This window comes from Thrips palmi, unplaced genomic scaffold, assembly GCF_012932325.1.
Source record: "Thrips palmi isolate BJ-2018 unplaced genomic scaffold, TpBJ-2018v1 HiC_scaffold_4, whole genome shotgun sequence".
Classification (NCBI taxonomy): Eukaryota; Metazoa; Arthropoda; class Insecta; order Thysanoptera; family Thripidae; genus Thrips; species Thrips palmi.
This window is the reverse complement of record NW_023144631.1, coordinates 8,085,825-8,098,501: the sequence shown is the minus strand read 5'-3', so window position 1 is coordinate 8,098,501 and position 12,677 is coordinate 8,085,825. Positions and strand designations below refer to the sequence as shown.

The 12,677-nt window shown below is 66.8% G+C and overlaps 1 protein-coding gene across 4 annotated transcripts in view; it reads left to right on the top strand.

The window, feature by feature from the left end:
- Nucleotides 1–22: 22 nt before the first annotated feature.
- The window catches only part of LOC117650054 (arfGAP with SH3 domain, ANK repeat and PH domain-containing protein), a 27,850-nt gene continuing 15,195 nt past the window's right edge, over nt 23–12,677 (top strand). For 3 of the 4 annotated variants that reach the window (XM_034393325.1, XM_034393323.1, XM_034393326.1), the window contains exon 1: nt 23–418. In XM_034393325.1, coding sequence (XP_034249216.1) covers nt 293–418 — 126 coding nt within the window. In that variant the 5' untranslated portion in view covers nt 23–292. The remainder of the gene's footprint in view (nt 419–12,677) is intronic. The other variant, XM_034393324.1, reaches the window with a different exon arrangement.

Here is a 12,677-nt window from a genome sequence, read left to right as displayed (position 1 = left end):
AGCTCGGCCAAGCTTGGAGCTTGGAGTCTTCGCTTCGAGTTGGCATCAGTGGCCTCCGCTCCCGACCGAGTGCTGTTTGCAGCGACCGTTGTCCGCTACGCCTCTGTACCTCTCGCTACGTCAAGTATCGGAGATAAACTTGAAATGGCGACTGTTTTGCTCGCTGCGTCGTCGTGATTTCGTCCTCCGTGTGCCCCTTGGATCGTGTGCAGTGCTGTGTGGATCTGTTCAGATGTAGTCCCTGTGCGTTCAACGTCTGTGTCTCTTATTTTGTGTTTGAAAAGCCGTCGCAATGCCAGGCTTGATAAGTGTGAATGAGTTTGTGGAGGAGACCCGTGAGGATTACAATTCTCCGACCACCTCGACATTTGTATCTCGTATGCCGCAATGTCGCACCACCGTCTGCCAATTGGAGGAGGTGAGTACTGGGTTCACAATTTTTGGGCGTTTGAAAAGTGCAGGAGCGCCGCGAGCGCTTGTAGCGAGAGGGAGGGCGGGTGAAGTTGGGTTAGGTGACAACTTTGGTGCAATGATCTGTGTCTCAAATGAATGGCGTAACCGATTTTTATATGAACATACCTTTGAATTTGGGTGTATTATGGTCACTGAGGGGGTTCTTTCTGATTCTGTTGCTCATATTTATGGCACGATTTGTTTATCGCCCGAATGGGCAATATGTCAATTTTCGTTGATGAGGTTATGTTTTTGTTATTATCAGTGCAACTGTCACTTGAAAGGGACTTTTTTTGTTGCAATTTTGTGTGATGCTGGTTATTTTCTTAAGTTCAAGGTATATCGTGCTGATGGTTTTGTTAAAATTAATCTAACTTCCAAAGTTTGTAGGAGAATTTTATAAACTCACCATTAATGTTCCCAACGAATTTTTGTTAGGAATTTCAAATTTTCGTCTTATTTTGGACTCCCCTATTCTCTGTTATAGCATCTGAAATGTGCTCTGATGAGTGTGACTAGTACCGTCTGCCGGATCACCTCCAAGAGCAAAAGGGATGGGCGGACGGAGAGGGGGAGGGAGGGAGGGAGCTGCAAATTTGTTTGAACCTTGTTGTGTGGGTGCGTGTACGATCTTGCTTCTTAGAATGAGGCAGCGTGAACGTGCAGTGTGCCGTTCTGTTGTAGTTGCAATGTGCCCCACCCCCACCCGCCCCCCTCGGACGCCCAGACCGCCTGACCGCCCCCTGACTGGCTACCGACGTCTATGAATGCACTCTTTCATCGAGTCCGATAAAAGGTCGGCCTTCTTATCTCCGCCGACCCAGTGGCGTCCGTGATGGAAATTGTCTCGTTGTGTCCATCTCGAGTCATCCTGGGGAGGAGAAGGGAGGCTGCAGCGCCTGGTCTTCGCTGTCGTCGCGGTCCCGCCCCCCGCGCCCTTCCGCTCGCTTCGCGCCTCGCGCTCCGCACACCTGGGGCCTGGGGTGCCTGGGGCAGGGTCTGGCCGTGGCACTACACTGCTCGGGGCAAAGCGCATCTGCTCCATTGCTTGCCGCTCGCCTGCTTCTGCGGTATCGCGTGACAAATCAGTCGATCGGCAACAAGTCGCCCCGCCGTTGTTGGAGAAGGCGGTGAACGGTGAACTTGCCAGGCAGGCAGGCAGGGGGTTGGCGGAAGCGTCCGATTTGTCAGGCGATTGTGCACCCTCGTCCGAATGCTGGGCGGGGCGGGGCGGGGCAGGTGGGGTGGCACGGCACGCCCCCTACGCCCCCGCCCTGGCGGCCCACCGCGCCGGCGCCTGGTGCTGGAGTCACTGAGGCCAGCCGCTGTCTGTCTGTCTGTCTGTCCGTCCGTTCGCCAGCCAGGTGAGGCCTGACGCTTGACCTGGCCGCCGTACCGCACCGCGACGACTCGCGACGTTCGACCTGATTTCCACTTTCCATCAGCCGGGCGGGGCGGGGCGGGGCCGGGCTGCACGGGCGGTGTATGCAGGGCACTCGGGGCAAGTCAGGGCTCGGTGCGAGCGAGCGGGTTTGGCCGTTTGGCCCTCTTCCACGCCGTGCCGCGCCGCGCCGCGCCGCGTGCTATTTCCGGCCTTGCCCTTGCCGAAGGCCCCGAAGGCCGTCGGCTTGGCCCTACGACGGCGTGCCCCTGGCGTGGCCGCGGCGGGGAAGGGTACGGCTTGCGTCACGGCTGTCATCCGCGTGCACTGCAGGGCTGCAGCCCCCTGGGTGCCACTGTCGCATGACTCCGAAGGGGTCGTTTCGCCTCTCTGGCTCTCTCGCACCTACTGACAGAGCGACGATTGAGGTTTTCGAGATCGGTCTGCAGGGTGGTGCGAGCTGTGTTTGTGGCCTTGATGGCGGTGATGGAATAGGGGCCTCTCTGAGCTCGCTGTGCGCGTCGCGTCGCGTCTCCGAGGCACCGCGCCGTGCTAATGAAACGCTTTGAAAGGCTTTGCCCCCGTCCCCTTCCCCGCGTTGCGTGCCTGTGCCCGCCACGGCCCCGCCACGCCGCCACGGCCCCGCCTAGGGTCAGGATACGTCTTAGCGGTCCACTGCGTGGCGAGGAGAAAGAGGCGGAGGGCGGGGCGGGGCGGGGCGGGGCGGGGTCGCAAACCGGATCTGATGAGGCAGGCAGCAGGCGAAGCTGGGCACAGCGCACAGCATGGGCCCGACACGGGGCCGCGCGGCCGCGGGGCTCTAGACGGGCATGGGCCCAGCCTAGCCCAGCCCACCACGGGGCCCACGGGGCCCACGGGGCCCTCGGCCTCGGCCCGGGCGGGGTCAGTAGACTCGCGTCCACTGCTGCGGCCTGCGGCGCTTCCTTGCGGCAATGTTCAAGCTTGAACTTTGAACGAACTTGGGCTGAAAAGCCCCTGCGCTCGCTACGCTGCTGCGTCCGCTCCGCACCCCAGCCTCTCCGCGGGGGATTGGTCGGGGCAAAAAGGGGGGGGGGGGGCAAGCGGCCTATTTCGTGCCGCACCGGGTCTACGAACCATATGTTCCCGAGTGAGTTTTTCGGCCGGGTGTCGCTCTGTTTGTTCCAGGGTGACCCGAACAAGTTTAATTTGGAGCAAATCGGCCCGATAAGTCTCTGACTAGACAATGACGGGCGTGTCGGCGTGTCGGCCGGCCGATTCGCAGTGTGCGCGCCGAAGGCTCGGACCGCTCGGACGCACGCAAAGGGGGCGTGGCCGGCAGCGGCTCGACGGCGCCCTCGAGGCCGCCCTTTGTCGACGCGCGTTGCGGCGCGTTGCGGCGCGTCGCTGGAGTCGCGCCAAAGCGTGGACTTCCCTCTGCTGGATCTTGCTGGAGGGCCCGGAAGCCACAGAGGCGCCGCTAGGGCTCCAGTACGGGGGCGAGGCTTTGGGCGAGGCGGTGCGGGGTACAGTTGTACTCCAGTGGCCCGGACTCTAGCAGCCCGGTCGTGCTGTCGGCTAATCTGTGTGAAGCTCAAACAATGAGACGGCGTGGCACGCCCTGGCGGGCTGGCGGCACGCCCCGGCCGGTCTAGCGGCCCCTAGCGGCTCATCCCGCCCCGCCCCGCCGCGTCTCGCTCGGTGGTTAGGCCCTGGAGGCTATGAGCACGGACACGGGCTCCCGCGGGAACGGCCGAACGGCCCCTCCCTCCGCCCCTCGGCCCCCTCGGCCGCGCACCGCATAGGCGTGGCGCGGGCTTTGCCGCGACGGACGCGGGACGCGCGCGCGTCGACGCGTCGTGAAATTAATCGGCGAAATGATAAAAAAGGAAAATGAGAAGCTGCGAGGCGTGACGGGCGTGACGCTGCGGATACTAGCGGCGTCGCTGTGCGGGGCGGGGCGGGGCGGGGCGTGTTTGTCTGGCCGGACCGCATGACACGAACCCGGCGGACACGTTGGACACGTTCCTAACGGCATCAATCCGAGGTGTGCGGGAAAGGCGAGGGGCATGACGGCGGCGGTAGAGGGCCGTGGCCTGGCCGTGGCGGTGGAGGCCATGACCGTCCCGCCGGAGTGTGGAGGGAGACCCGCTCGTTTTGCCGTCGTCTGGAGGTGGCCGTGCCAAAACACTCCTGCACGCGTGACGGCCAATTCTCCACGCGGTGCGGCCTGCGGGGCACTACGCGGTGCGGCGTAGGTTTTGCCGGTTGCCGGACGCCCTCGTGGAGTGGCCGGCAAGGCAGGCCCGGCCGTCAGGGCGTCGCGTCGGAGAGTCGGAGGGCCCGCCGCCAGCATGCCGCCAGCATGCCGCCAGGCTGTCGTGACTCGTGACGGCCCGGGGCGCAGCGGGCGTAGCGCTGCCGAGCCACTCTGTCTCTGTCGCACTCGTGGGGCTTTCCATGAGGGTGCGAGGGAGACAGAGCGACAAACCGCTTACTCCTCGGCTGCTGCACGCGGGCGGGCCGCGTCCTGCTTGCCGTCCTGCTTGCCCTCCTGCTCGGTCTTGGTGCCCGTTGCGGCGCGACGCCGTGGACGAGCGCCCACTCGCTCCCCCCACCCTCGCCTCAGCGTGACTTGCTGTCATCGCCGTCGCGGACGTCGCGGACGTGCACGCCGTCCGGCTTTCCACGTACCCTGGCTCTGCATACCCGCCGCTTTCGCACGCTCGGCTAAATGAGAAGTGGATCGTCTGGGCTCGGCTCGGCCGCGTGCTAGACAACGTAGCGCGGCGTAGCGCTGCGTAGCACGTACCGCATGCGCCATTGTGCTGGTGGCGTCTGTGTGTGTGTATCTGCACTGGATCTGCATCCCACGCGCGCTGCGCGTCAGCGCCTCAGCGCGTCGGCGTGGGTTCAGATCCCTGCGGCGCGGCGCCCGTTTTGCAGCGTCGTGGCTGCAGCCGCTGCAGCGGGGCCGAGCGGGGCGCTGCGCCGCGGCCGCTCTAGAATGGGCCGTAACGGGGCGCGGCGCGGCGGGGCGCGGTCCCTGTGCCGTTCGTTCGTCGTGGATCCCAATCCCGGCCGACGGACGCGCCGACACCGGGAGCTGCTGATGAGTATCGTCTTTGATTACCCTTATCTTGTCCTCCTCCTGCCAGCGCGTCGTTCTTTGGCCGGAAACGGCTGTCGCTCTCCCGGTGTTCTGGTGCCCCGGCCCGCCCCGTCCCGCCCCAGGGCCGGAGAGCAGCAATAAGTGCTCATCTCAGTGCGTTTGCGATAACAGCCCCTGCGTGCTCGCGTCGTCGACACGGCCATAATTAACACCTTCCCGCGCACCATGTGGCAGTCGGGCGGCAGGGCTCCGGCCGCAGGGTCCGCGGTGCATGGCGGTGCTGGCGCCGTGTGGGGCCCCGCCTCGCCAGCCCAGCCCAGCCCAGCCCGACGGCACGAGAGGGCTGCGGCAGCTGCGGCGTTCTGTTCTCAGCTTGTATAGGGCAAAGGTACGCACTGCGGCGCCGTGATCACCGTTGTGCACGGCGGCCTGCATCGAGTCGCCCAGGCGGTTCATTTCGAGGTCCCCGAAGGCGGTGTGGCGTGGAGTAAGGTGGGGCGGGGCGGGACCGAGTAGAGCAGGGCACCGAATCGGGCTTTGGGAGACTTCGGAGCAACTTTTTTCCCTTTCCTCCTTTTTTATTGTTCGACGGCGGAAGCAGCGGCTAAAGCCACACTGTGACAAGTTTGTAAAGACGGCGCGGGGCGTGGCCTGGCGAGGCGTGCCGAGTGAATGGGAGGGTTGTGGACGCGCAATCGTCTCGCCTCGCCTCGGCTTGGCGTCCTCGAGGGCAGCCTGGGGGCGGCTGGACCGGGCTCCGGCCCGTTCCGCGTCAACAAGGAGGAGGACGACGAGGAGGAGCGTCTCGTCGCCTGCACTGTGGGAAAGGAGGCCTTCGGCCTTTCTGCGCGCGCGTCACCCCGGTGTCGCCGCGAGCACCCCTATCGTCGTCCCTCGCCCCGCTCGTCGTCGTGGTCCTCGTCCGAGGGAGAGAGAGGCGCCGGTTGTGGCCGGCTGTCACTGTCCGTCTGATAAGGGGCGGGCCGCGGGGTGGCGCTGCTGGCTGGACTGGTGGACAATAGCGCCCGCCCCATAGCGCCCGCCCCAGCGGCCGAGCGAGGCTGATGCGAGGCTGATGGGGGCTTGGGCCCGGGCTTATCGGCACAGCCATCCCCAGTGCACGCTGCAGGCTGAAGGGGTTGCAGCAGCTTGGCGAGCTCGCCGAGCTTGGCGCAGTCCGAGAAACAGCAGGCCGTCGTCCGACTGGCTGTCCCTCCTCTCCTCTCTCTCGCTGGGCCCTTGCCTTGGCCCTGTACTGCCGCTTGGCCGCCCCGCGGCCCGCCGCCCCGCCGCCCCGCCGCGCCGCAGCGTTGCCAACTGCTCTCTAGTGCGTCTGCCGCAGCCGCCGCTGCACCGCGCTCCGCGCTCTGGGCAGGCTTACGTTAGGACCCTACTCCGCCGCCATCGCGCCGTCCAAACGAGCGTGGAGCGAGAGAGAAAGAGAAAGAGGGAGGGACCGGGGGGACCGGGACCAGGGGGACCCCGAGACGGCGACGCGACGCGCCGCGACGCGAACCGGCCGACGCCCCGACCGGGCCGTCTCCGACGTCTCCGACTCCCTCTGTGAGAAGCGGCATTGCACTCTGAAAATTGAGACTGAGATGGGCGACACAGCGCGCGGAGTGCGGGTGCGGACCGATTCTCAACATCGTTCTCTGTCCATGAGTGCGAGAGAGACGGAGTGCCGGCCGCGCAGTCTGTTCGGGGTCGTCGGGGCAGATGCGTCACGCGCGGCCGCCTCGACCGGCCGGGGGCGGCAGGGGGCGGCAGAGGGGCTGCCCGGGGGCGTCCTTGTCAGTAGCATCGCACTGCATTGCGTCGGGCCGGAAGGGCCGGCGGCGTGGGCCTGCACTGTCCGCCGGGCCCGGCTGGGCCGCGCACGCACTGGAACGCGGTGGTCACGGAGTGCGGCGCGGTGCGGCGAGGGCGGCGAGTCGTCGTCGCGGAGTTCGTTTAGGACAGGCGCGGCCCGCGCCCGGTCGGCGGCCGGTCGGTATCCTTCCTTTTATTTCGTGCCGGGGCCGGGCCGGCCGGAAGGGGGAGGGGGAGTGTGGGAAGCACACTTCCTCCACTTGTTGGTCAGGTGTGCCGCCGCGCTGTCCCGCGCCGCTGACCACCGCACCGCCGCTCGCCGCCACGCCGCTCGCCGCCACGCCGCGGTTGCGCCACGCCGTCGTCGTGGTGCGCGTTTGTCGTTGTCCGTCGGCCTGCTCGGCGAACCGCGTGTCGCCGTGGGTCCGCGAGGTCTCCTGGGTGGCCGCGGCCCGGACGCCCTGGGTGGTGACTTCTTGGCGTGTGTCGGTCCGAGGGCGCGGTCCAAGGGCGCGCCGGGCCGATTGTGAATGGAGGCGCGGCCGAGTGTTTTATTGGCCTGGAGGAGGGCCTCCACTTGAAGACCTCCCCGTGGGCGCTGGCTGGGCACTGGGCGCTGTCACCTCGCCGTCGCCCGGCCTTTCTCGCCTCGACTTTCTCTGGACGGCCGGGACGGCCCGACCATGGAGGCCCGGCCATGGAGGCCCGGCCATGGAGGCCCGGCCGTCGTCCTGCCCGCTGCCCACGCGGAGCCGCGGAGCGAAGCCCTGGCCGCCCTGGCAGGCCGCGTCCGCTTGCTAACCAGTCTCAGGGTCAGCCCGTGGCGGGGACGTCGGGGTGTGTACACAGACGGGGGTGAGAGCGCGGTGCGCCCTGCGCCAGGCCTGCAGACGGCGGCTGACGGCGGGCTGGCGTTTGGCGGGCTGGCGTTTGGCGGGGCGCACCGCGGCTAAGATTAGCGAAACGCCGTAAATAGCGTCAGGCGGGTGGAAAGGGGGCGGGGGCCACTAAAGGGACTCGCACCTGTCGGCTCGCGCCCCTGGTCGAAGGCAACCCCAGCGCGCACACCGCGGACGAGGCCTTGGAGGCCTTGGAGCGGCCGCCGTCCAGCCGCCGGCCACAGGAAGCGGCGTTTAGGGCTCCGCGCCGTCGAGGCTCGCCGAAGCGTGGGCGGCGCATGCACCGAGCGATGCCAGCTGGGCCTGCCTGCCTGGCTACCCTAATGCCAGCTAATGAGAGCGCGTTGGGCCGCCAGGCGGCCAGCCGGGCTGGCAGGCTGGCAGGGCAACAGAATATGGCACAATTGGAACTTCCGCTTTCCAGCTGTCGCCACCGCGTCACGTCGGCACGGGCGCGGCCGGCTTGGCCGTGGCTTGGCTTGGCTCTAGGCCGCCCCCTCGTGGCTCGCGGCTTGATGATTTGACTAGCCCGCCACACGTCCGTCGTCCAGGCCGTCCAGGCCGTCCCGGCAGCCGGGGCAGCTGCAAGGCGGGCGACGGCGAGCATACAGCACGCAGCTGGGGCTGGAACGAGCTGGAACGCCCTGCGCAAGAGGCGAACAACGAAACATGGACGCCGTGCCGGGCCCGGGGCGAGGCCCAGGGAGGCTGCCCGGGTCTCGGGTCGTCGGGCACACTCGGCCGCGCTCGGCTGGTCATGGCGGATCCTGGTGGATCACGTGACCGTCGTGGAGGTGCCGCGGAGGCAGGGGAGGCAGCCGCAGCGCCATGCTAATGAGTGGCGGGAGGCGTGTGCACTGCTGTGTGTACACTGTGTACCGGATGGGCCTCTCGAAGGCGAGGCGCTGCCACGCTGCCGGTGTGTGTGTGTGTGTGGCTGTGCAACCTACCCGCGGAATCGATATCAGCGGATTACGTGCGGCCCGACGACGAGCCCGCCCAGCCCGCCGCACCGGCGGCACCTCACGTACGCGTGCGCGCCAGTCGGTGCTACATCATGCCACACCCTAAAAGACGTTTCCTGAACCAAGAAATTTTGCTTGAAATAAGTGAATTTATTTGAAACATGTTGCAAGTACAGCATCGTGGCTAAAGAAAATTTTCTGAGAGCAGACCGTCCCGCCACGCCCCAGATGACGCTACTCGATGGAATGGCTTTGACACTCGCCGATAAGCAGGCCCGGCCCCGCGGCCGCTCCCCGCTGTCTAGTGTAGTGGCGGCTGGCCCGGCTGGCGGCGCGCGCGCTGCAGGCCGCTGCAGTGCGCTGCACTGTAACGCGGCGCCAACAGGGTGCCCCTTGTCCGCCCTCCCTCTGGGCGTGGCTGGTGCACTGCCGCTGCACGCGGAGGCCCTCGAGGGGGCGGTGGCCGCGCCCCGCCGGCTGCACCGCACGGCCACACCCGGATGGCGCGGGTTCCCTCGCCACTGCAACTGCAACCGCGGCGCGTGGACTCGGTCTCTCTGTCTCTGCCTTTCCCTGCAGGACCTTTTCGCATCCGCCATGCTATGCATTTCATTTCCGAGGGGAGGGACCGGGTCGCCTCTCCCTTTAGGTTGATGGGCTGGGCGGTCTGCTTTACTCCGCAGAAAGTCTCTCTGCCTCTCTCGAGCCGCAAACGGCACGGAGGCTCCAGCGCGGTGCTCCAGGCTCCAGGCAGCGCGACGTGCCCACGACGCCGCCAAGTCGCGTCGCCGTTTCACCGACTGCGTCTTGGGCGCTGTGCCCGTTTTCCGCTTGGTTCGCGCGCGCTCACACACACACACGCACACACTTGCATCCGTACACACACACACATACTGACGCTGCACTGTACTTTGCGCGGGTTGCATTGCGTTGCATTCCCCCTCCCCCTCTCGCGTTCCGTTTGACTCCCGCGGCCTGGCCCCGTGCGAGAACCCCCGCCACGCCCCTCCTCCACCCCGCGCCCGGTCAGTCAGGTTCCGATAAGACGGTAAACAGGTTCCGGAGAGTAGGCCGTGCCGTGCCGTGCAGTCTCGTCCAGTGCCCTGCCCGTTACTAAGGCCCTGCTGACGCCGTGCCTTGCCGTGCTGTGCCTTACCTCACCCCCACCAGGGCGCGCCACCGCCGCCCTGGAGGCTGCACCGGGCTGCACCGGGCCCAGGCTGCATGCACGCGCTGCAGGCTGGGGCCTTGTTGCTGCGGCTCACGCCCACACGTTTGCATACGCACTCGTGGCTGGGGCCGCCGATGTCCATTGACTCGTGGCGGGGCGGGGCGGGGCGGGGTGCCCATTTCTCTTGTCGTGTGGGCCCTGGTGGGCCTGTGGGCCCTGGAGCCGGGCAAGTGGCGGGGAGGGGCAGTGGAAATCCTGGTGCGCTGCACTGCGCTGACCTCAAGTCGACTCCACTGCCCCACCCAGCGCAGCCAGCCGCGCCGCCACGGCCGCTGCTGCCGGGCGCGTGCGCGCGTGCTGCTCGCGATGACCCTCTCGGAGCTGGCGGCCTGGCGGGCCTGTACACTGTACAGTGTGAGTGTGTAATGGAGTCCCATTGGAGCGCTCGCGTGGAGTGCGGGCAGTGCGGGCCAGTGTGGGCCGGGCCGGGCGAGCTTGGAGTCGCACTTCCGTCTGCTTACGATCATATGTGGTCTAGCCCGGTCTAGCCTCTCAAGTTCAAGTTGCTTCGGGAAGCCGGCTAGGCCACCCTCTTGGAGCCATGCCCGGCGGGACTGCCTACCCGCACGGCGCGCAGCCCGGCCCGGCGTCGTCGAGACGGGGAGCGTCAAGCGGGAGCACTGGGCCGGCTAGACGGGTCGCCGCGCCTCCGCCTCCTTCTCGATGAGATTCTGATCGGCAGCAGGGCCACTCGGCCACTCGGTTCGCAAAGTGATTGGCCTGGCAGTCTGCAGCAGTCTGCAGTCCCACGGAGAAGAAGAAAGTCTCGCGCTGGCCGTTGGCTGGCCGGCTGGCCGGGGACTTGGCTCGGCCGGTCGGGGATTATTGGGCCGGCCAGCAGCAGCGGCTCGGCAGGGTGGGCAGGGCAGGGCAGAACACTGTCGAGGGAAAGTCCGCCCCATCTCCATACTCGACTAGGAAAATGATTGGGCGCCGCTCGCTCGGCGAGGGCGTTTTTTGGCGAACGGCTCGCTCGCGCCACGCCGAGCCACGCCACGGGCGGGGACCGGCCTCGGTGTCCTGCGGGGCGGGGCGGGGTATCGGCGAGTATGGATGTTAAAGGCTGTGGCGGAGGAATGGAAGGTCACTGCGTCATGGCGCAGCACGGCGTCGTGGCGTTCCGCGACGGCGACCCCCGCCCCTCCCCCCCCTCCACCGCGACGCTGAAAACGTCGTAAACAGCAACACAGCGGTCCTCGCGCACCTCGCTTCTTGCCTGTGCCGCTCACGGCGTGTTTATTTTCTTGCAGTCGGTAAAAAGGGGCGCGTGCCTGGGTGCAGGGCGTAGGAGCATTGTTCGTTTCGCGCGCCCGCGTGTGTATGTGAGTGTGTGTGTACGTGTGTGTGTGCAGCAGACGACGCTGGCACATGCTGCGCTGCAGCGGCTGCAGTCAGCTCCGTGCAAGGTCAAGGGTGGGCGTTGCTCTGGTGGGGGCTGAGTAAACACTCGGGCAGGCGGGGCGGGGCGGGGCGGGGGGGGCCAGGAGGGCACGGCATACCCGATACCTAACTTGGCAGGAAACCGTCCGGTGTGCCAAACAACAACCCGTTGCAGAAACTGGTCGTGCCGCAGCCGCGCCGCGCCCTGCTGGAGAGATGTTCGGGAGAAAGAGAGGGGGGGGGGTTCAGCAAGCCGAGTACACAGCACACACACGTCTATCGAGGCGCTGCTGAGGCAGGCAAGGCAGGCAGGGGGCCGCGGCCCGGATTCCGATAGTGCCCATCGCGTCGCGCGTCGCCGCGGCCTCGGGCCCGCCTCGCCCGCCTCGCCCGCCTCGCCCGCCCGGTGGTCCTTATCTCTGGCTCTGCGCTGCGAGGCAAAGCGAGACGGCGATTGACTGGCCGACCGACTCACCTAATTTGGCCTGCCGCCGGGCCTTTTATTGAGGCGGCCCGACCAGGCCCGGCCAGGCCCGGCGACGTCATGTGCGTCGTCGCGGTCGCGTGTACTTTCACTGGCGAGGATTTGGAAGGGGGGGCACTCACACATGCAGCCCCCAGCGGAGGGCGGAACAAGCACAGCCAGCACCGGCCGGGCTGCGGCTGCGGGCTGCAGGTGTGGCGGACACACACCACACACACACAGACGGCGGGCGCGCGGAACACTGTTGCGCCTTGTCACTCTGGGCCGCGACCACCGCGCGATATAAATAGAGGGCGGTCGTCTTGTCGGCACGGCGACCCCACCTCTCCCCGGCGTGCGCGTGCAACCGCAAACTGCGTGGCGGCGTGGCGGGGCGCGTGTTTGTTCCCGATTATCTCTGCGCGGCTTGTGCAACGCCCCGCCCCGCCTGTCCGGAAGGCCGGGTCGCCGCCGGCTTTGTCATGGAAGTGACGAATCTGGTGCACCCGATCTGGGTTTGGCGCTCGGCTTTTGCTTCGGCCTTTGCCGCGCAGCCGCGCCCTTTCTTTTTGCCGCCGCGGCGCCGTGCCGCTGCTTCGCTGCTTCTGCTTCCGCCGCGCGTAACTGCCGTCACGCCGCCCTCCATCCATGCCGTCACGCTCGTGAGGTGAGGGCGTCACCGCCGTCGCCCGCGCGGCGTCGCCAGCTAGACTGAGAGTCGTTCTCGTCGCCCTGCCTCTCTCGCGCCTTACACGGGACGCACCGTGAGTGCGAGAGAGACAGAGGGACGGAAACGACTCTCGGAATCAGACTGCATGCCGCGCGTCACGTGGCGGCCCAGCGCGGCCTAGCCGTTTAGCGAGAAAGCGCGCCGCGGCGGCCCGCGGCCCACGGCCATTGTGTTGCATCACGGCATAATCAGATTTGCGGCCTTGCCGGCCTTCCCTTCGGCGAGGACGCTGGGCGGACGGTGGACGCGGTGGAGGGCCTCTCCTCCTCCGT